Consider the following 24,148-nt stretch of genomic DNA (forward strand, 5'->3'; position numbering starts at 1 on the left):
GCCAGGATACTGCCCTTTGTGGAGTTATTTCAAAACCTTTTTACAAGTTTGTAGTTTCAACTGCATTACTTTCATTTCTTCTAAATTTTGGGAATATAGCCCAAACTGTAGTTGGGCAATTCCCTTATCACAGGCAATAGTCTAGTGAACACTAAAGCAAAATACTGCAAATGCTGGAAATGCATTCAGAAAAAACAGAAAAGGCTGGAAATAATCAGCACTTCCTGTAGTAACTAGAGAAGGAAACCAGCCAGGATTTTATAGGGCTCTTGGGGACATGCTCTGAGGTCAGCAGAGTGTACATAGAACAGTTCAGCGCAGTACAGGCCCTTCAGCCTGCGATATTGTGCCTAGCATTTATCTTAATCTAAGATCAGTGTCACCTACACACCCCTCAATTTATTGTCGTCCATGTGCTTGTCCCTAATGTCTCCGACTCTATCATTATTGCTGGCGGTGCATTCCACGCACCCACTACTCTATGCAAAAAAATCCTACCTCTGACATCTCCCCTATACCTTCCTCCAATAACCTTAAAATTATGACACTTCATGACAGCCATGAAAAGTCTCTGGCTATCTACTCTATCTATCCTCTCATTATCTGGTACACCTCTAACAAGTCACCTCTCTTCCTCTTCCTCCTCCTCCTCCTCCTCCCTGGTATGAAAAGCCCGAGCTTACCAACCTCTCTTCATAATACAAGCCCTCCAATCCAGACAGCATCCTGGTAAATCTACACTGCACCCTGTCTGATGCATTTACAACCTTCCTATAATGAGGTGACCAGAACTGCACACAATATTCTAAGTCTGCTCTAACCAGGATTTTATAGAACTACAGCAAAACCTTGTGGCTTTTAAACTCAATCCCCTGTTAATGAAAACCAAAACACCATTACCTTTTTAACAACCCTCGCAACTTGGGTAACAACTTTGAGGGATCTATGTATATGGACCCCAAGATCCCATTTTCCTCCACACTGCCAAGAATCCTGTCTTTAACCCTGTATTTGACATTCAAATTTGACCTTCCAAAATGAATCATTTCACATTTACCCAGGTTGAACTCCACTGCCACTTCTCAGCCCAGCTCTGCATCTTGTCAATGTCTTGTTGTAGCCTATAACAGCCCTTGACACTACCTACAACACTACTGACCCTTGTGTCATCGGCAAACTTACTCACCCACCCTTCCACTTCTTCATCCAAGTCATTTATAAAAACTACAAAAAGCAGAGGCCCAAGCTGAAACTTGCTTTGGATAATATGAGATCCACAGGTGGCCAAATAAGGACTGTTGGAGTGCCTCATACCCCTGCTGCTGGTATACAAGTATATTCACCAAATTGGGAGACCACTAAGAATACTTTGGCAGTTTTCCTGTGGACTTGGTAAAGGGCCCTTTCAAACAGACACACAGTGGCACGTGGATGTCCCTTTCCGGCTGAAACATGCCCATTTATCAGGTTGCGCTTGATTGGCCCTGGAAATTCCAATCTGACATATCTGGGGAATCTTCCATTACATTTGACCTGACTGAAGGGCAATTCACCTCCCACCTATTCCCCTGCCTGCAAAATGCTAATTTTGGTAGAAAGGCATCAGGTCCTGAGCATTGGCCAGTCACTCCCAATGGTGTTGCTGGAACTAAAAACTGCAAGCCTTCCTGCTGAACATGAATCCACTTGAGACTTCCATGATTATCCAAGGCTGAGGTTGCCTCAGTTTTTGTCATTCTATACAATCCCAGCCAGATTTGATATTTTAGTTCATTGACCTTTCACCCTGTAATGAATCTTTGTTGCATTCTCTGCAGGGCAACTACATAGTTTCTTACCTAAAGATAGAGTACTTCTGTTATGCGATCATGAATGCTTAGTGCCATTGTACCAAGATTTCTGTACTAATACCTGAGTAACAAAAGCTAACATATCTTTTTTTTGCCTAATTTCTTGTTATAACTGCATGTTAACTTCCTGGGATTCATGTACAGGGACACTCAGGTTCATGTGAATGCACGCATTTCTGTTTGTCGCCATTAAAAAATGTTTTACTTTTTTTTAACATATTTACTACTAAGAAAATATTTTCATATGGCATCACATTGTATTCTGTTTTGTATATGCTTGCTCATTCAGGAAACCTGTCGACTGTACATCCTTATTGCAGTCTTCTTGCATCCTTCTCACTGCTTACTTTCCTACCTAACTTTACAAAGACAATTCAGGGATCTAGAGAAACAGTGGCGAGGTAGAGCGAGGGAGGGGTGACCTTATAAAATCATGAGGGGCATGGATAGGATAAGTAGACAAAGTCTTTTCCCTGTGGTGGGAGAATCCATAATTAGAGGGCAGAGGTTTAGGGTGAGAGAGTAAGATATAAAAGAGACCTAAAGGGCAATTTTTTCATGCAGAGGGTGGTACGTGTATGGAATGAGCTGCCAGAGGAAGTGGTGGAGGCTGGTACAATTGCAACATTTGAAATGCATCTGGTTATATGAATAGGAAGGGTTTGGAGGGATATGGGCCTGGGACGAGGTTGGTTGGGATATCTGGTCGGTATGGGCGAGTTGGACCGAAGAGTCGGTTTCCGTGCTGTACATCTCTATGACTATGACTCTCTAAATGGTGATCCAGCTACAAGTCAGGATGCTGTGTCTAGGAGAGATACTTGCTGCTGGAGGCATTCCATGCATTATCTGCCTCTGTCCTTCCAGGTTGTAACTCGCAAAGGTCCTTTTGAATTGGTCTTGGTTTGGTACTGGCTGTGCATCTTTTAGATTGTGCACATGGCTGCCACTGTGTGTGGCAGGCAGAGGGGGTGAACCCGGAAGGTCATGAATGGGGTATAAAATCAAGTGAGCTGCTTTGTTCTGGATTCTGTTTAATTCTCAAACATTGATGGAGCTGCTCCATCCAGGCAAGTGGACAATATTGTATCACAGTCTGAACTTGTGTCCTGAAGAGGGCAGATAGGATTTCGAGTCAGAGGATAAGTCACCTGCCACAGAATCCCCAGCATCTACATGCTCAATGTCCTGGCTACCAGTAAATACCAGTAAATGGGCGGCATGGTGTCACAGTGGTTAGCAATGCTGCCTCACAGCGCCAGAGACCCGGGTTCAATTCCCGTCTCAGGCAACTCTCTGTGTGGAGTTTGCACATTCTCCCTGTGTCTGCACGGTTTTCCTTCGGGTGCTCCGGATTTCTCCCATAATCCAAAATGTGCAGGTTAGGTGAATTGGCCATGCTAAATTGCCCGTAGTGTTAGGTGAAGGGGTAAATGTAGGGGAATGAGTCTGGGTGGTTGCGGGTCAGTGTGGACTTGTTGGGTCGAAGGGCTTGTTTCCACACTGTAAGTAATCTAATTCTCCTGAAAGAGCAGTAAGGAATCGCTGGCACAGGGAATTTCCATTGCCACTGGTGGAATGAGTTTATGCTCATAATAAGGCCTAGCCACTTTTTACAAAAATTCATTCATTTTCTCTAGGTTGGATTAACACTATAGCAGGGATCTGACAGAATAACTATGAAACCTAGGAAAAACATTAGTAATATATGAATAGTGTACACACAGGGGAAGTCATTCTTAGTTTTCACAGAATAATGGTAGGAGATGTTATGGACTAGGCCAGACCATTCAAACATTCTTAAGCAGGCAGTCCAGACGATAACTTTGCAATTTGTTTTGGTAAGTGTACAGTAAAAGTTACCCGGAGTACATTAGCGAGGTTGACTACCAGGTTTTAAAACAGACAAAATTTATTCACAAAATTACACAATGAAACATGAGTTTGCACGTTCTCCCTGTGTCTGCGTAGTGTTAGGTAAGGGGTAGATGTAGATGTAGATGTAGATGTAGATGTAGGGGTATGGGTGGGTTACGCTTCGGCGGGGCGGTGTGGACTTGTTGGGCCGAAGGGCCTGTTTCCACACTGTAAGTAATCGAATCTAATCTAATGAAGAACAGAATAAAGAACTACTACAGAATTCAGTCTATCCAAACTATCTTATTTATGCTATACACAACAGTCCCATTAAGCAAACCTCGTTAAAAAAAAGTTGCTAAAAAAAAACATGAACAAATGTTACAGGTTGCAGTTAGAAGGGCAGAAGGAGAGAGTGAGTTCGTTTACACACAGCTCACTGTTGAACTCTTAACTATTTCTGGACTGAACTGAACAGCTAGAGAGCTGACCACTCCCCTTTCATTACACAGGTCACTTCTAAAAACATGACCACTTTGGTCTGAAGTCTCATTTGTTTACATATAAACAGAAAGGCCTCTCAATACCCTTTAATCTCTGTACCAAACCAGTCTAACTGGCACCGGGAGCTGTTTATGACCCCTCTGGAAAAACCAACGACATAGTATGCTTGAGAAAATAAACAGCTTTTAGAAAGAAGGAACCAGCTTTGTGACAGGAGATGAGAAAGGAATTTCTCAACGTACCAATAAAAATAATCATACAGTATTATTTTTAATGAAGGTGGAATTATCTTAAACAAATTATGATATTCCTTACCATACACTGAGGCCAGAATCACAAGTAGCAACAACACAATGCGGTGACTCTCAATCATTTGAGATCTCATTTCCACAACCATCATCTGAGAAACAGAGAGAAGTAATAGTTGCATCATTTATTATAAGTTATTTGTCATTCAAATTCCAAGTACGGTTTCAAATTTCAATGTTAAACATGTTGTGTTGTGCTAATTGTAAAGTTTTGGTAAAATATAGGACTCTGTGGACCTGAAGACCTTGGACATATAAACATTTACAGAGTTTATTTTAAACTTGTGTGTCATTCTGTGGATCTGGAATCTTCAATTACAATAATGTTAATCTGAAGACATTCTTAAATTAAAATCAGTCAGGCTATTTTCTTTTTATTTTCCTGGGGGATTTGACGTTCACTGCAAGCTAGCATTTATTGCTGATCCCTAATTGTCATTGAAAAGGAGGAGGTCAGTTCCCTTCTCAAACACTTGGATAACCATAGATGACTCATTCAAGTAAATGGTAAATTAGCTGAAGTAGACATGAGGAAAATAGTGTTCATACCAGCATATTTTTTCAGACTGAAATGCACTGCCTCAAGGCATGGGAGAGGCAGATTCAAAAGGGATTTAGACAGGCACCTGAAGAGGATATTTGCACATATCTGAGGAGAAAGCAGAGCCTTTGGGACTGGCTGAGGCACAGACATGACAGGCCAAATGGTTAATTTCTGTGCAGTGAACATTCTATAATGCCATGATAACTGCTCTGTTCTTTGTGACAGTATCACAGGATCTTGGGAGAGAGCATGCAAAAGTTGAATAATTAGAGAATAGAAGGAGCCCACTTGGCCTTTTCCATCTTTGCTGGGCCTCTGAAGGAGTAATTTATTTGCTGCCACTCCCCATCTTTTCTGTCATAGTCCTGCACTTTTTGTTTTCATAAAACTGTAAGAAATAGGAGCACAATTAGGATGTTTGATCTATTCAATATTTTCTGCCATTTGATCACAGATGAAATGTTTCTCAGCCCAACTCTCCTGCCTGTATCTTTGATCCCCTTACTAATCAATGCCTTGGCCTCCAGAGCGTTCTGTAGTAATGGGTTCAACAGTTTAACTAACCTCTGGCTGAAGAAATTCCTCCTCATCTCAACTCTGAAGTGTTACCCTTCATTTGTCCTCAGATCCTTGTCTCTCCTACTAGTGGAAATACCTTCCCTGTGTCCATGCTATCTATACCTCTCAGTACTCTCGAAGTTTCAATGAGATCTCTCCTCACCGTTCTAAACTCTATCAAAAACAGACCTAATGTTTTCAAATACTCCTCATATGATAAGCCATTCATTCCAGAGATTATTCTTGTGAACCTCCTCTGGGCATGCTCCAAAGCCAGCTTATCCTTCCTTCGATACGGGGCCCAAACATGCTTCCAATATTCCAAATGCGATTTCACCAAAGCCTTATATAGCCTCTGTAGTACATTCCTGCTCTTGTATTTGGTGATGATTTGGAGATGCCGGTGTTGGACTGGGGTGAACCAAGTTAAAAATTACACAACACCAGGTTATAGTCCAACAGGTTTAATTGGAAGCACACGAGCTTTCGGAGTGCCACTCTTTGTTTTGGTGAACCTGCATGTTAACCTTATGAGAATCCTGAACTAGGACACAAAGGCAATTCGGAGGTACTTGTGCATGCAACACAGAAAGCCAACACATAATTAGCAATGCTAATAAAATGTTGGACCGAATTTCAAGGGGGTTGCCGTAAAAGAGGAGGGAGGTCTTCTTGCAACTATATAAGGTGCTGGCGAGACATCTGTAGTCCTGTGGAAGTGTGCCTCACAAATCTGGACGACACAAGTTTCAATGCAAAGGGAGATGCGTTGCCACCAGATAACCAAGATATTCTCAGTGACACCAAAGGAGTCAGGTGGTGGCCTCTTGTGGTGGCCTCTCCCAATGAATCTTTGCTCTATACACAAAAACAGTATATCTTATAGGAATAATAAAGGTCTACAAGTCACATGGCTGATTGCTGTTACATTGCCTAAGACAGGTAATTACAATTTTACAATGACCAGTGATTGCTGACTTCCTGTGACAAATAGCGAATGGTTTACAGGAAGTGGTTATTGTATTCTTCACAATTATATGTTAATAGATAAGGGTTTAGTCAGAAGGATTTTGCTTGTTCTTATTGTTGGTTTCACAAGCCTATGTTAATAGTTAGGGGAAGGACGATAATACGAACATGATGCAGTTAATAAGGTTATGACCAAAGCTATCATTCTTGTCCAGGGAGGACAAACACCTTTGCCTCAGGCTAGAAGCGAAATCCACATGTATGGCTCCAGAGGATTCTGCCCTCTTGGAGTCGGCCAACTCCCCCTACTGTCATTCTGTAAGAGGACAGGCAAGAAATCGATACTGCACTGAGTCCTTTTAATAGTGGATCTTTAACCCTTCAGTTCCCAATATATCATGAGAAGCAAGTAAAAACAGAACTTATTCTTTTGTGGCTAACTTCCTCATTACAGTGAGCAGCTTTGGTCCCTTATTTAAAGGTAGGGTATCACTTTATTCCAGGTAGTTCAGAGAAACTTCACAAGGATGATTTCTGGTTATGGAGGGATTACCTTTTGAGCAAAGGCAAAAAAGGCTGGCAGGGATGGAGTCCCTGTGTATATTTAGGCTAGATAGAGAAATTTTTGATCAGTTGTGAAATCAAAAGTTTATACAGAAACGTAGGAAAGTGGATATCAGGAATGTGGGATTAACCGCGATCCAACTGAATGGCAGAACAGGTTGAAGGCCTCCACCTGTTCATTTTTGATGGGCCGAACTGCCTTACTTCCACTCCTATGTCTGATGATCTCACATTTCTTGTGACCTGAACTCTCTCTCTAAATGGAGCCATAGAACAATCCACAACGATAACTGGATACGGATAAAAGGTAAGGTTTTACTGACAGGTTAACAGTGAAGAGGGAACAGAGGCGACACCATGAGATCGCCCCTTTCAGTTCATCAGGCACCAAACAAACACAGTGCGATGCTGGAAAAGCGCAGTAGGTCAGGCAGCAGCCAAGGACCAGAAGAATCCCCATTTCAGGAATCAGGTTTCCTAATGAAGGGCGTATGCCTGAAACGTGGATTCTCCTGCTCCCTGGATGCTGCCTGACCTGCTGCGCTTTTCCAGCAGTCCTCACTTTCTCCTATCAAACAAATACACTGTACCTGGAGTTTTCATCGTGTGGGCCTCACATTCAGTTTTTACTCACTTTCAGTCACATTTCTTTTTCTGTCTACACATGTAAATACTCCGATTTGTTCGCAAAGAATCGCAGAATGTTCGCTTTTATACTCAGGAAATTTTCCTTCTTCAGTTTTAAGGTTATAAACAATAAAAATACAGATTTCTCTTGCTTTGTATATTTTCTGGTCAACTCTGCATTTCCGTGTTTATATGTTTTTTTTGGGGGGGTCAGAATACCACCGCCTGTACGATTTAAAGTTAATCTTGACGGTGCGGTTGTGTGTTGTCTCAAAAGAGTTGAGGGTGGGGTCGGCTCACATTACATTTCCCAGTCTTCAGTGTTAACTTCCTCAGCAAAGTAGGTAAAAACTAGGCACCTTCCCCTGCCACCGCAAGAATTGCAAAACCTGTGCCCACACCTCCTCCCTCACCTCCATCCAAGGCCCTAAAGGAGACTTCCACATCCATCAAAGTTTATCTGCACATCCAATAATATCATTTATTGTATCCGTTACTCCCGATGCGTTCTCCTCTACATTGGGGAGACTGGACGCCTCCTAGCAGAGCGCTTTAGGGAACATCTCTGGGACACCCGCACCAATCAACCACACCGCCCTGTGGCCCAACATTTCAACTCCCATTCCCACTCTGCCGAGGACATGGAGGTCCTGGGCCTCCTTCACCGCCGCTCCCTCACCACCAGACGCCTGGAGGAAGAACGCCTCATCTTCCGCCTCAGAACACTTCAACCCCAGGGCATCAATGTGGACTTCAACAGTTTCCTCATTTCCCCTCACCCCAGTTCTAAACTTCCAGCTCAGCACTGTCCCCATGACTTGTCCTACCTGCCTATCTCCTTTTCCACCGATCCACTCCACCCTCTCCTCCCTGACCTATCACCTTCATCCCCTCCCCCACTCACCCATTGTCCTCTATGCTACTTTCTCCCCACCCCCACCCCCACCCTCCTCTCACTTATCTCTCCACCCTTCAGGTTCTCTGCCTTTATTCCTGATGAAGGGCTTTTGCCCGAAACGTCGATTTTACTGCTCCTCGGATGCTGCCGGAACTGCTGTGCTCTTCCAGCACCACTAATCCAGAATTCCTCAGCAAAGTAACAACCCGCACTCACGGTCGAGTAAAGCTCATTTAATTAAAATCAGAGGATTAACAACTTATTTCTAGAGGTGATCGTCCTCTGGGGCTGAATTATTTCATTTGAAATATAAACAGTCAGCAACAAAGTTTCAAATACTGACTTTTACTTCCGTGTCTCTTGCTGGTTGCTGAATTTAACGCGGAAGGCTTTAATGTGTAAAAAAATTTCCCCCGCTCCTGTTCCTTTATACTGACACGGCCCGGTTCCACACTGTGATGAGTGATTAAAGATACTTTTTAAAAGTTTTAAATATTTCACCGAACAGTTTCCATCGAGGCCCCGATTGGCTCCTTATGTTTAATTGGGATCTTTCATCGAGAAGAAGAACATTCCAACTCCACTGGAAATAAAACCTACCCCTGAAAATAAAGAATCTTTCAAGTTCACTGCTTTCGACAGTCTGATCGAAGATATTTTTTACCTTTTCCAGAAGATCTTTGAAGACGAGAAACTTCCGCAGCAGCAACTGCACGAAAACTTTCAGTTTCGTTTTCAATGAATTCTGATCACTCATTGGCTGGATCGTTATTGCCTTTCTCTAAAGGAGGTGGTAGTAAGCCGTCTTCTGAAACCACTGCACTGTTTGGTGTAGGATACCCACAGTGCTGGAAGGAAGTTCTGGGATTTGTATCCAGTGACCCTGAAGGAATTATGATATATTTTCAAATCGAAATGGTGAGTGACTTTGAAGGGAACTTGCGGGTGCATCTGCTGCTCTTGTCCTTCAATGTTAATTCAGAAAATCTTTTTGTATGTATGTATTGCTTAAAATTATAAGGAACAATCATCACTCTTTCCTGAGTGATGTCAATATTTTCTTTCTAAATTAATCCTTAAAGAGAAACGTTATCATGTGCCAATAACCCAAGGAAAATTGAACAAAAATCTCCCCTTTGTCAGAGTGCACATCTAAGAAAACCAATGAAGCCCCAAAAATGTCTATAAATTAATCATAATAACCTTTACAGTACTGGCGCTGCAAATTAGGTCCTGAGTAACTGAAGGTCACTTAAGTTATTTAAGGTCTCAAGCAGACACCATGTGTCCCATCTTCAATGACCACACCATTAAAAACAGGCAGGCAGGCTGAGTGACCTTAGCTACCGGCCTGTGCATCCTTGATCCATCAATCGCCCATGAGAAGGCTCTTTGTATTCAGCCCACCACCAGGTAGCCAAGGATAAAGAGAATCCCTTCTAGAGAGCCTGTTATTGGGGATTCTGGCCTCAGGAAGACAGCAAAATAACATGTCCATGTTAGGCCATGGCGGTGAACGCTTCTGTTAATTAAATCAAACACCCAGAAAAGCTCACCTCTCCTCGTAATCTGTTAAAATATGAGTGACTTCGAACTCCCAAATTCCACTGTTTAAAAGGCAATAATATCAATTTATTCTTTAACTCTAAACAACAACTATTCACAACTCTAAGCTGCTTTTCTCTTAACTGCTATGACCTGCCTCCGACTCTAAATAATATGCTGTTCCAGGGTTGTGCAGAGTGGAGGAACGCCTTGCACAGGAAATTCCGCTGTGCAAAATGGTTTGGAGAAAATTTCCTAGTGACTGGAAGTTATGAAGAGCCTGATGAGAAATTTCATCTAAAAACAGCTCAGCATGCATGACATTGTCTCACAAAGTTGAGCATCTTTGACATGCCTTTTATCATTGAAATTGTAATAGTTATTAGTCAGAAAAGAAATAGCAGACATACATTCTGCTAACATCACTGGATAAAGAGACTGGGGGCATTCTGGCAAAGTTTACCAATGATATTAAGTTAGGTGGACAGGCGGGGAGTTCTGAGGAGGTGGGGAGGCTACAGCAACTTCCGCCCCCACCGACTTCGCAGCCTCCACGATCGCTAAGAAGACCATCGCCGACAGATTGGCGGGGTGCACGGCTATCGGGAATAACACCGTTTCTACTGTCGTCGCCGCAGCCACTTCCGCCCCCAGTGCCATCACTAACCTGCGCAATCAGCCCGCCGCCAGCGTCTCCGTCACCACGCCTAACCCCGCCCCCACGCCGTGGTGCGTCACCACGTCAAACTCCGCGCCCAAGCCGACACCCTCACCACGCCTAACCCCGCCCCCACGCTGAACCGTCACCACGCCGGCACCCTCACCACGCCTAACCCCGCCCCCAAACCGATCTCCGCCCCCACGCGTAGCCCCGCCCCCACGCCCGACCCTGCTTGGACTCCCAGCTCCAGCCCCACACGAGGTCCTAGCTCACAGCCCTTCCGTGTTTTCACCATCCCTCCAGAACTACCCCTCTCTGAGGATGAAAGATCAGTCCTCAGCAGGGGCCTCACCTTCATTCCCCTACGCTCTCAGGTTAACGAGTTCAACACACGGCGAGACGTCGAACAATTATTCCGCCGCCTTCGCCTCTGCGCCTACTTCTTCAACCAGGACTCTCGCCCACCTTCTGACGACCCCTTCTCCCGCCTCCAACACACTCCATCCACCTGGACACCCCGTGCTGGCCTCTTACCCGCCACAATCTCTTCATAGCCAACTGCCGCTGCAACATTAACCGCCTCAACGTCTCCACCCCTTTCACCCACTCCAACCTCACCGTCAGAACGTGCAGCCCTCTGTTCTAACCCCAACCTCAGTATTAAATCGGCAGACAAGGGAGGCGCGGTTGTAGTTTGGCGCACTGACCTTTACTCCGCTGACGCTGAACGCCAGCTCGCAGACACCTCCTCCTACTGCCCCCTTGACCATGACCCCACCTTCCACCACCAAACCATCATCTCCCAGACCATCCATAACCTCATCACCTCAGGGGATCTCCCATCCATTGCCTCCAACCTCATAGTCCCACAACCCCGCACCTCCTGTTTCTACCTCCTGCCCAAAATCCACAAACCTGACTGCCCCGGCCGACCCATTGTCTCAGCCTGCTCCTGCCCCACCGAACTTATCTCTGCATACCTCGACACGGTCATGTCCCTCTTAGTCCAAGAACTCCCCACCTACATTCGGGGCACCACCCACGCTCTCCACCTCCTCCATGATTTTCGCTTCCCCGGTCCCCAACGCCCTATCTTCACCATGGACATCCAGTCCCTGTACACCTCGATTTCCCCCATCACGAAGGACTCAAAGCCCTCAGCCTCTCCCTTTCCCGCCGTACGAACCAGTATCCTTCCACTGACACCCTCCTTCGACTGACTGAACTGGTCCTCACCCTGAACATCTTCTCTTTCCAATCCTTCCACTTCCTCCAAACCAAAGAAGTAGCCATGGGCACCCACATGGGCCCCAGCAATGCCTGCCTTTTCGTAAGATATGTGGAACAGTCCATCTTCCGCAGCTACGCTGGCACCACCCCCAACCTTTTTCTCCGCGACATCCAATTGCCACCAGGACATAACCCCACTGGTCCTCACCTACCACCCCACCAACCTCCATATACACCGTATCATCCGTCGCCATTTCCGCCACCTCCAAACAGACCCCACCACCAGGGATATATTTCCCGTATCATCCGTCGCCATTTCCGCCACCTCCAAACGGACCCCACCACCAGGGATATATTTCCCTCCCCTCCCCTATCAGCGTTCTGAAAAGATCACTCCCTCCGTGACTCCCTCGTCAGGTCCACACCCCCCCACCAATCCAACCTCCACTCCTGGCACCTTCCCCTGCAACTGCAAGAAATGCAAAACTTGCGCCCACAAATTCCCCCCCCCCCCCCCCTTACTTCCCTCCAAGGCCCCAAGGGATCCTTCCATATCCGTCACAAATTCACCTGCACCTCCATACACATCGTTTACTGCATCCGCTGCACCCGATATGGCCTCCTCTATATTGGGGAGACAAGCCACCTACTTGCGGAACGTTTCAGAGAACACCTCTGGGACACCCGGACCAACCAACCCAACCACCTTGCGGCTCAACACTTCAACTCCCCCTCCCACTCCACCAAGGACATGCAGGTCCTTGGACTTCTCCATCGCCAGACCATAGCAACACGACGGTTGGAGGAAGAGCGCCTCATCTTCCGCCTAGGAACCCTCCAACCACAAGGGATCAAGTCGGATTTCTCCAGTTTCCTCATTTTCCCCTCCCCCCACCTTGTCTCAGTCAAATCCCTCGAACTCAGCCTTCCTAACCCGCAATCTTCTTCCTGATCTCTCCGCCCCCACCCCCACCCCCACTCCCACTCCGGCCTATCACCCTCACCTTGACCTCCTTCCACCTATCGCATTTCCAACGCCCCTCCCCCAAGTCCCTCCTCCCTACCTTTTATCTTAGCCTGCTGGACACACTTTTCTCATTTCTGAAGAAGGGCTCATGCCTGAAACGTCGATTCTCCTGCTCCTTGGATGCTGCCTGACCTGCTGCGCTTTTCCAGCAACACATTTTTAGCTCTGATCTCCAGCATCTGCAGTCCTCATTTTCCCCTACAGAAAAATTTAGACATTTTGAGAAGAATGGTCCAAGAAATGGCTGATGAAATACAATGTAAGCAAATGCATGGTCTTGCAATTTGGAAAAAAGAACACAGGCATGGGCTATTTTATAAATGGTGAGAAAATTCATAAAGCCAAAATACAAAGGGATCTGGGAGTGCTAGTATATAGGATTCTCTAAAGGTTGACTTGCAGGTTGAGCCTGTGGTTAAGAAAGCAAATGTAATGTTGTCATTTATTTTAAGAGGGTTGGAATGTAAAAGCAGTGGTGTGCTCCTGAGACGTTATAAGATTAGATTACTTACAGTGTGGACACAGGCCCTTTGGCCCAACAAGTCCACACCGACCTGCCGAAGCGCAACCCACCCAGACCCATTCCCCAGCATTTACCCCTTCACCTAACACTACAGTCAATTTAGCATGGCCAATTCACCCACCCTGCACACTTGCAGATATGGGGAGAATGTGCAAACTCTACACAGAGTCGCCTGAGACGGGAATTGAACCCGGGTCTCTGGCGCTGTGAAGCAGCAGTGCTAACCACTGTGCCACCGTGCTGCCCACTGCCACTATGCCGCTCACAAAGTTCTGGTTTGGCCCCATTTAGAATACTGTGTCCAGTTTTGGGCGCCACACCTCAGGAAGGATGTACTGGTGCTGGAGCGTGTCCAGCCCAGATTCATAAGGATGATCTATTGAATGGTAGGTCTAACATATGATGAACAGCTGAGGATCCTGGGATTGTATTCATGAGAATTCAGAAGGTTGAAGGGAGATCTAATAGAAACTTACAAGACAATGCATGGCTTAAAAAGGGTGGACGCTGGGAAATTGTTTCCATCATGCAGGGATACTAGGACTCATGGGCACAGCCTTCAAATTAGAGGGGGTCAATTTAAAACAGAAATGAGGAGATATTTCTTCAGCCAGAGAGTGGTGGGCCTGTGGAGTTCACGGCCATGGAGCACAATGGAGGCTGGGACGTTAAATGTCTTCAAGGCAGAGATTGATAAATTCTTAATCATACAAGGAATTAAGGGATATGGGGAGAGTGTGTATTCTCTTCCTTCTCTCTCAGATAGTCCCTCATATTTAAGGAGACTTATTTCCAGTCTGGTTTTAGACCTGACAACCTAATGAGCTCAATGTGTCATCTGCAGACCCTGCCACGTGTGAGATAGATGGTGCTTGAAGGCCAGGAAAATGACTTATTTAGATGTTTGTGAGGTCCTCCAACCTCAGCTCTGCATATTTTCGATGAAGTCTCTCAATGCATTCAGTGCCTTCCTGAATGATACTTTTCCATTTTGTTTGAACACAAGTTGATGGATACATTAGACTTATTCAGGAAAGCTTTCAGGACATTTCCTTTTATTTTAAAAATATGCATTGTTCATAAAAACTTTTTTTGTATATATGTGTTGTCACAAATACTGTGGGGCTCTGTGCAGTTGCATATCAAGTAAATAAACAAAACATTGGATTTTGACGTGATCCAATAAACCAAAGACCACTCTTATACATACAATATTAATATTTACATGAATATGTACATCGGGACAGTCCGATAAGTGAACAGGCCTCCATTTCCTTTAGGGTAAAAACAATGACTGCAGATGCTGAAAACCAAATACTGGATTAGTGGTGCTGGAAGAGCACAGCAGTTCAGGCAGCATCCAACGAGCAGCGAAATCAACGTTTCGGGCAAAAGCCCTTCAGACAGTGGACTTTCCCTGCTGTGCCAAGCTGCACCTAGCTTTAGTGCGTCCCTCAGCATGTAGTCCTGGAGCTTGGAATGGGCCAGTCTGCAATACTCAGTCAGGGTCAACTCCTTGTTCTGGAAGACCAACAGGTTTCAGGCAGACCAAAGAACGTCTTTCACTGAGTTGATGGTCCTCCAGGCACACTCGATGTGTTTCAATGGGCGTTCTGGGGAACTGACAGTAGAGCACAGACCCATTCCCCTATTACTCTCTATTTTCCCCTGACTAAGGCACCTCACCTACACATCCCTGAACACACAATGGGCAATTTAGCATGGCCAATTCACCTAACCAGCACATCTTTGGATTGTGAAAAGTAACCAGAGCACCCGTAGGAAATCCATGCAGACACAGGGAGAAAGTGCAAACTCCACACAGTTGTCTGAGGCTGAAATTGAACCCAGGCCCCTGCTACTGTGAGGCAGCAGCATTCACCACTGAGCCACCATGCTTTCTCCTTTTATAAAAATGCAGAAATACAAAGACACACCCCTTACACTCACTGCAGCCTCAATGAAGAGAAGCCTTTCCTTTTCCTTTCTCAGTGGGCCCAAGTAAAGTGAAGCAGTGAGTCCCAGAACTGTTCCTTCTCCAGCTGCAGCTGTTCAAACATTACAAGGCCTGCTCCCTGTGGAGTAGAACATGCTCCATCCCCAGACAGTGTCCAATCATGGTACAGGCTGAATGGAAACTGAGAATAATAGAAGTGAGAGCCAGGAAATCTATCAGTGGTCAATTCTTGTTTGTCTTCCTTCAGAAGAAGATGGTGTGGTATGAAGATTTTGGCAGACATCCATCAATGTGAGAGAGTGGATTAGGCCCCTTAGCTTCTTCACTGATGACAAATTCTTCAAGAAATTGGAGTGCTGCATGCCTTCAGGATGCAGGTCAATGTATTATTCTTTTCCCACATTTTCCATGGATGATGCATTTGATAATTTCAAGGAATAGTGGAAAATGAATACTTTTGTGGGAGACGTTGTTTGATAAGCATTGATCAGGAATTGAACAGGTGAGCTATTTGAACAGCAAAGCGGTGATCAATGAATCTGTCACCTGACCCTTAAGCTGTCTGCCTGAACATTGCAATGAGGTGTGTCTTTAAGAGGGATTTGTTCCATCCTGTTTCTCTTGAAAGCAGAAGTTGTAAGCTTGGCACCAGGCTGTCTGTTCCATGAGGAACAGGGTAACCAGTTCTGATTTTTTTTTAAAAAGGAGACAAAAGAAGCATGAATGGGTAGAATCAGGCTGACACTGACCCAGGAGTTTGAGTTTTTTAGAGCTGCTTTCAGTTGGTGAAGCTGGGATTTTGGAGGAGGACAAAGCTCTCTTTGCTGCGACAAAGCTTGAGTACTCTCTTTGCTTATGGGATTGTGTTTTCCAGTTTTTCCTTTCTCCTGGACTGGAGCTATCAAGTGGGGCAGATCTATTTTGCTGCATTTGCCTTTGCCAGGAGTATTTATAGGATGCTGCTATATTGAAATAGTCAGTGAGTAGTCATCAAATACATATTATTTTGTCAAATATTTTGATGAGGTTACAGTTAAGCATTTTTTTGTTTGTTTGTCATAGAGTCATAGAGATATACAGCAGGGAAACAGACCCTTCGGTCCAACCTGTCCATGCCAACTAGATATCCCAACCCAATCTAGACCCACCTGCCAGCACCCGGCCCATATCCCTCCAAACCCTTCCTATTCATATACCCATCCAAATGCCTCTTAAATGTTGCAATTGTACGAGCCTCCACCACATTTTCTTCAAAAAACTCAATCAAGTTCATGAGACATGATTTCCCACGCACAAAGCCATGCTGACTATCCCTAATCAGTCCTTGCCTTTCCAAATACATGTACATCTCTGTCCCTCAGGATTCCCTCCAACAACTTGCCTACTACCGAGGTCAGGCTCACTGGTCTGTAATTCCCTGGCTTGTCTTTACCGCCCTTCTTAAACAGTGGCGCCATGTTTGCCAACCTCCAGTCTTCCGGCACCTCACCTGTGACTATCGATGATACAAATATCTCAGCAAGGGGCCCAGCAATCACTTCTCTGGCTTCCCACAGAGTTCTGAGGTATACCGGGTCAGGTCCTGGGGATTTATCCACCTTTACCGGTTCAAGACATTCAGCACTTCCTCCTCTGTAATCTGGACATTTTGCAAGATGTCACCATCTCTTTCCCTACAGTCTATATCTCCCATATCCTTTTCCACAGTAAATACTGATGCAAAATATTAATTTAGTATCTCCCCCATTTTCTGTGGCTCCACACAAAGGCTGCCTTGCTGATCTTTGAGGGGCCCTATTCTTTCCCTAGTTACTCTTTTGTCCTTAATTTATTTGTAAAAACCCTTTGGATTCTCCTTAATTCTATTTGCCAAAGTTATCTCATGTCCCCTTTGCCCTCCTGATTTCCCTCTTCAGTATACTTTGTGTTTTAACTGTAGTGTAAGAATAAAGTAAGTTTTGCTTAAAGCCTAGTGGTTTGACCAATTGAATCATATCCTGAATGCAATGCCTTAAACTTGTCTTCAAATTAGAAAAGGGTAGAGTCCAGGCTAACTCCTTGAAATATTTTGTGGGTATTTGGTCTGGTTCATAGCAAAATACTGGAACTGTATAGTAACCTGCTGTTTGACAAGTTCAGGACAAGGTCATCCATATAAAGCCTCCTTCTCCCTTCAGGATCCACGGTTAGTCTCTCAGAATGATGCGGGTTTCCTGCCGGAAGCACGCCACATGCTTCCCTCCCCAAAGGACTGAGCGCTCGTTGAATCTGAAGTTTGTCTCTCTGCTGCATCTGCCTGTGACGAACTTCATAATGAAAGCTGAGTAAGACATCAGTAGGAGCACCATGAATGTGATGGAGGAATGAGGTCAATTCCACATTCTCAACCATCCAATGAGGAAATGATTCAGTCAGCACAGTGAAACCCAGTGGGTAAACATTCCAACCCTGCTCAAGGTCCTGATTTCACTACAGCTGGTTTGGATGTGCACTGCCTGCTCTGAACAATGGGTGAGTATCAGCTGGATCTTGTGCAACATCATTTTTTTTCTCTTAAAATTCATCCATTGGGAAGGTGATGGTCTAGTGGTATTACCCAGTGACCCAGGTAATATTCTGGCACCCATGTTCAAATCCTACCATGGTAGAATTTGAATTCAATAAACATCAGGAATGCGGAGTCCAATGATAACCCTGAATCCATTGCCATTTGTTGGAAGAAACCATAGGGCTCGGGAATGCCCATAAGGGAAGGAAACTGGCCTACACGTGACTCCAGACCCACAGCAACATTTCCTGTATGCCGGCCAGTTCTTTATCCATGTAAGTATATAACAGACAATCTATGCAGTTCACTTTTTGCAAGCTTATATCTTACGAGAAACCATATCAAAAGTCTTCTGAAAGTCCATGTAAGTCCTATCCATTGGATCTCCCCATCCAGTATCAACTCTCAGTTTAAAATTAAAGTATTGTTTACCTGGAAGGCAATATAGTTCAATAGTCATGTGGATAATGGGTAAGTGGAAGCAAAATAGTGTGGATGTTGGGAGTCTAAAATAAAAGCAGAAAATGCAAGAGAGACTGTGGATCTAGAAGCATCTGTGAAAAGAGATACAGAGTTCACATTTGTGACAATGCTGCTCCTTTCACAAGGTTATGTTGTCCCTGGTTATTTTTGAAGAGGGATTGTAAAAGCCAGAGGTTCTGATATGTGTGGGGTAGAAAAGATCGTAGGTCAGAGAATGATTCTGATTTCAATGTTGAATTTGATTTAACTATCGATTTATGCTGCGTGCTAAATTTTTTGAGAATGGAGTCAAATAATATTTTATCTCCCGTGAGAAGGAAGCTGGACAGATGAAGTGACTGAATAGTGTATCGAGTGTAACATTCCAGAGGGTTTTGACAAGTTTAGCTTTGACTGTATACTCGACTTTGTCAGATCAATCTGCAGTTTATAGAACTGTTAAAAAGGTAATACTGTACTTCATGTTTATGAGCTTGTCCTTGAAGCTTATCAATTAATATTTACGACTGTGTCAGGAAACCTTCCTGCACACTTTGGATGAAAAATGATCCATCCGACGTACTAGAGTTTTATAGCATTTCCCTTAGTCTCCCATAATGACCATCCTGTGGAAACATAATCACACCTATGTACAATTCACAAGGGAAAAAATATTTTGTGCTTTTGATCACCAAAGGTAGAGAAAGATTTTGCAGATGTAAAGAAAATTATGTTTATGGAAGAATACATAAATGGTATTCTGGTAATATTTAGGTGAGTGTCAGAAGAGCAGCAACTCTGGCAGATCCCTATGATGTCTCAGAGACAGGGATAGATGGGGGCATGGTATTATGGGATTCCAGGAGGAAACTGGAGGAATAAACTATCTGCAGATGGAAGTAATCCTTGTTTCAGGGAAGGAACCGAAGGTTACCGAAATAATAAAGGAGAAAGACTAAAGCCAGAAAGTGATAGAAAGAAGATGTGCTCATGGTAATAAGATCAGTTATTGAAACCCTATTGCTGGATGTCACATGGGATACTGATTTCAGTAATAGGAATGGTCTAAGAGATCAACAGAAAAGGAGGCATTAGAATCTGTAATAAAGCTGAAGCAGTTGTGCAAAGAACCATGCTTCCTTGGAATGAACCAAGAAGGGAAGGATAGTTCTAGGACAGTCATAAAAATCCTTCTGGATGAGGATGATCAGACAAAAGGGAGGGCATTTCATTCTCTCTCTCTCTCTCTCTCTCTCTCTCTCTCTCTGTCATGTTTTTTTCATTTTCTTTTTCATTTCTTTCTTCATCTTTAAGGCCAGAGGAGGGTTGATGGGGTGGCAGCTGCAGTGTCATTAATATGGATCGAGACTTCTGGTGATGCAGCAGTAGGCCCGGAGCCTGGACTCTTTGCAGTGACTGTGCACGGAGCGGTGACTCCTGGTTATGGTAGACCTGGAATTAGGCGGTTCTCTGTGCTGTTGCCTGGAGCAGTGACTTCTGACTGTGGTTGACCCGGAGGCTGGACTCGGCTGTGATGGGGGTGGTGCCCAGAGCGGGGACTTCTGGCTATGGTTTCTGTACAAAAGGCACAACTATTTGTAACTGGGTGGAAAGCCTTTGAGCTGCTGTCCACATGAATGTGAATAAACCCCTGATATCCTGGACTCGGTGTCAGTTTTTGTTAATTAAACACTGTCCTCTTGGCCTTTCAGGGCAGTGATAATGCACTTTATTTGACAATTTCCAGTGAGTTCCCCAGTGTAATATTCCACCATATCCACACTAGCATTCTCCTCTGTTGCCCAGTGACCAGCTCCTGAGGGGAACAGCCCATTCCTCTGGATTCTGTCGCTCAGAGCCCCCTGAGTCTCAATGGAAAGACCTCATCCTACCTCCAGCTCCTGACTGGGAAGATCTTTCCACAGAGGAGTTTTGAGGATACGGTTCCTGTTTTCCCCAACACCTAGAGAATGGGATGGGGGGACATTGTGAGCAACCTGCCATTTTTCCCTCAATCCTTAATCATTTCAAACTGGGCTGCATCCCCCTAGCCTGTGATGGATCTGCCCTGATCCGACCCACTATCTGCAGGGGTCCCATTGGGAAAAATCCTCTCTCACTCATGTTGGATTTCCCACAGTGTGTTATTGAAATGGCAAGCAACTGGAAGCTCAGGCTTATCGGTTCAAACAGAGCGAGATGTTCCACAAAGCACCGTGTGATCAGTCTCTCCAATGTAAAGGAGACCACGTTGTGAGCAGTAAATACAATAAAGTCGTCAGATCTTGAAGGTTTGTAGCTCCGGTTGTGGATCAGGTTGTCTGTTTGCTCACTGAGCTAATGGGTTTGGTCTCAGACATTTTGTCGCTGTAATAGGTAACATCAGTGAGCCTCTCGTGAAGAGTTGGAGTTTTTTTTTTAGATTAGATTAGATTACTTACAGTGTGGAAACAGGCCCTTCGGCCCAACAAGCCCACACCGCCCCGCCGAAGCGTAACCCACCCATACCCCTACATCTACATTTACCCCTTACCTAACACTATGGGCAATTTATCATGGCCAATTCACCTGGCCTGCACATCTTTGGACTGTGGGAGGAAACCGGAGCACCCGGAGGAAACCCACGCAGACACGGGGAGAACGTACAAACTCCACACAGTCAGTCGCCTGAGGCGGGAATTGAACCCGGGTCTCAGGCGCTGTGAGGCAGCAGTGCTAACCACTGTGCCACCGTGCCGCCCACCGTGAGTTCTGACTCACTTGTTGTTTATGTGTCCCAGATTGTTGTGGTGGGTGACATCATTTCCGGTTCTGTTTCTGAGAGGTTGGCAAATGGATTCCAAATTGAGTCCAAATTCCCCTAGGAATTCCCGTGCACGTCTCTGTTTGGCATGTCCCAGTTGAACTGGTATCCCTCTTCGTCTGTGTGTATGGATGCCAGTGATAGTTGGTCATGTTCTTTGGTGACTAGTTGGTGCTCGTGTATCCTGGTGGCTAGTTTCCTGCCAGATTGTCCAATGTAATGTTTGATGCAGTCCTTGAGCCACAGTGCCAGAGACCTGACAACTATGGCTTTCCCCTGGTAGGCCGTTTCCACCAGCAGTATCCAAAACGGTATAATTATTGCTGAGGGGAATGGCCACAGGGGATCCCTGCTCTGACCGTCGGTTCACTTTCCTCCCCCTGACTGTAACAAGTAACTGTGGATGAAGAAGCAATATTAATTCTTTTGAGTCCAAAAGGTCTCATTCTGACAAGGAGGGCCACGGAATGACACAAGATGGCATTCTTTGGGGTATCAAGATGGTACGACCATCAATGATGCACACTATTCTGGGACACACTATTCGTCTGGTTACAGCGAGTGGTAGAGTTCAGTTTACACTGGACAAGAGCAGTGCCACACAGGCAGCGCAGTGTTTTTCTTATTCATTCATGGGCCAGCATTTATTGCCCATCCCTAGAGCACAGTAAAGAGTCAACTACATTGCTGTGGGGCTAGAGTCTCATTGGTAGGCCAGACCAGGTAAGGATGGCAGTTTCCTTTCCTAAAGGGCATTTGTGAACCAGATGGGTTTTTCCACCAATCGACAATGGTCGTCATTGTGTGGGATACACAGTAAGTGAATCCCTCCAAGAAAACCCACTGAGAATAACAATTTGCCAAAATACAATGAGATTCAGCGTTGTGTGTAACTTTTTGGTTCTTTGTTTAAAGAAAATTTAAATATATTAGAGACAGTACAGAGGAGGTTTACTGGAATGATACCTGGACTGAATGAATTTTGAGAAAAGATTAGACAGACTGAGCTTGTTTTCACTGGAGATGAGAAGAGTGAGGGCTGAATTCGTTGAAGCATATCAGACTCTGAATGATCTTGACAAGGTGAAGCTGACGAGGATGTTTCCACTTCTCAGCCAATCCAGAATGAGAGGGCACTGCATTAACATTAGGGCTCACCCTATGAGGACAGAGATGAAGGGAATGCTTTTGTCTCAGGGTCGTATGACTCTAGAACTCTGCCTCAGAAAGCTGTGGAGGTGCGGTTATTAAATATCTCGAAGACAGAGGTGGATAGATTCTTGTTAGGTAGAGTGTGAAGGCTGGTTGGGGGTAGATGGGACTGTGACATTAAAACGCAAACAGATTTGCCATGATCTCACTAAATGGTGGAGCAGGCCCGAGGGAACAAATTGTTTACTTCCACTCCTATTTAGTACATACAAATGTACATCAAGCTTGGGCAATGAATTCTTTGTTTGAGGATGCAATCACACCCCTCAGGGCAGTGTCTTTTTAGTTGATTAGTGATCACAAAAAGGAGGGTATTGCTATAAGTGAGCCAACAAAGCTGACCCAGTGAATGGAAGCACAGGGTCCTCAGTCTTTGCAATTGCTCGACAGGATTTTGCCACTGTGACTAAAAGATTAATGAAGAGGAAAAAATAGAATATGAGGGAATTCTGCTTACAAATATAAAAGCAGATCGTAAGAGTTTCTGTAGATACTTAAAAAGAAAAGAGAAACAAAGTGAGTGTCTGTCTTTAGGAATTTGAGTCTGCGGAACTAATAATGGAAAATGAGGTGGCGGCAAATGAATTAAACAAGTGTTTTGTATCTTTCTTCTGGTCGAGAAGCTGTAAGGAACATCCCAGAAATAGACTTTTTTATTTATTCAGAGGATATGGCAGTGCTGGCTGGGCCAACATACAGCGGCTATAAAGCTGTAAATCAGGAAATGGATTGAAGACAGTAATTCAGGAAAATTGCAATTGCAACCAGGGAACATGTACTCGGCAAAGATTTGGAGCTGCAGACTGAGAAGTTTAAGTTTAATTTATTGTTATTACATGTACACAGATACAGTTGTTTTCCATGCTGCACAGGCAGATCACACCATATAAAGTGCTCCAGGTTAGCAGAACAGAGTGCAGAATACACTGTTATTACCACAGAGAAGGTGCAGAGAGATCAGAATTTCAAAAAGTCTGTTAACAGCAGGGAAGAAATTGTTCTTGAATCTACTCATACATGCATTTAATTGTTTATACCTTCTGTCTGCTGGAAGAGGGTGGAAGAGAGTGTAACTGGGGATCGAGGGGTCTTTGCTGGTGGTTGCTTTGCCAAGGCAGCATGAAGTATCGATGGAGTCAATGGATGGAAGCCTGGCTTATGTGATGGACTGGGCTGTGTTCACGACTCTCGGCAGCTTCTTGTGTTCTTGGGAACAGCAGTTGCCATATCACACTGTGATGCATCCAGATTAGATGTTTTCTGTGGTGCATCTGTAAAACCTGGTAAGACTTATTCACCCCATGTGGACATGCTTAACTTCTTCAGCATCCAAGGAAGTAGAGATGTTGTTGTCCTTTCTTCACTGCGGTGTTGATGTAGGTGGAGCAGGACAGATTATTGGTGATTATTACTCCCAGAAACCTAACGCTGTCAACCATCTCCACCTCAGCATCATTGATACAGTCCTGAGGCCCTGGTAGACTTTACCCTTAGGTGTGAA

At 44.8% G+C, this 24,148-nt stretch overlaps 1 protein-coding gene across 1 annotated transcript in view; it reads right to left on the minus strand.

Moving 5' to 3' along the window:
* LOC140455090 (uncharacterized) overlaps nt 1-24,148 on the minus strand; it is a 115,145-nt gene that overhangs the window by 46,966 nt on the left and 44,031 nt on the right. The window contains exons 10-13 of the mRNA XM_072549752.1: nt 11,866-11,898; nt 10,766-10,931; nt 9,344-9,460; nt 4,527-4,611 (exon numbers count right to left, since the gene is read on the minus strand). Of these exons, the coding sequence (XP_072405853.1) occupies nt 4,527-4,611; nt 9,344-9,460; nt 10,766-10,931; nt 11,866-11,898 (401 nt within the window). The remainder of the gene's footprint in view (nt 1-4,526; nt 4,612-9,343; nt 9,461-10,765; nt 10,932-11,865; nt 11,899-24,148) is intronic.

Source organism: Chiloscyllium punctatum, chromosome 30, assembly GCF_047496795.1.
Source record: "Chiloscyllium punctatum isolate Juve2018m chromosome 30, sChiPun1.3, whole genome shotgun sequence".
Taxonomy (NCBI): Eukaryota; Metazoa; Chordata; class Chondrichthyes; order Orectolobiformes; family Hemiscylliidae; genus Chiloscyllium; species Chiloscyllium punctatum.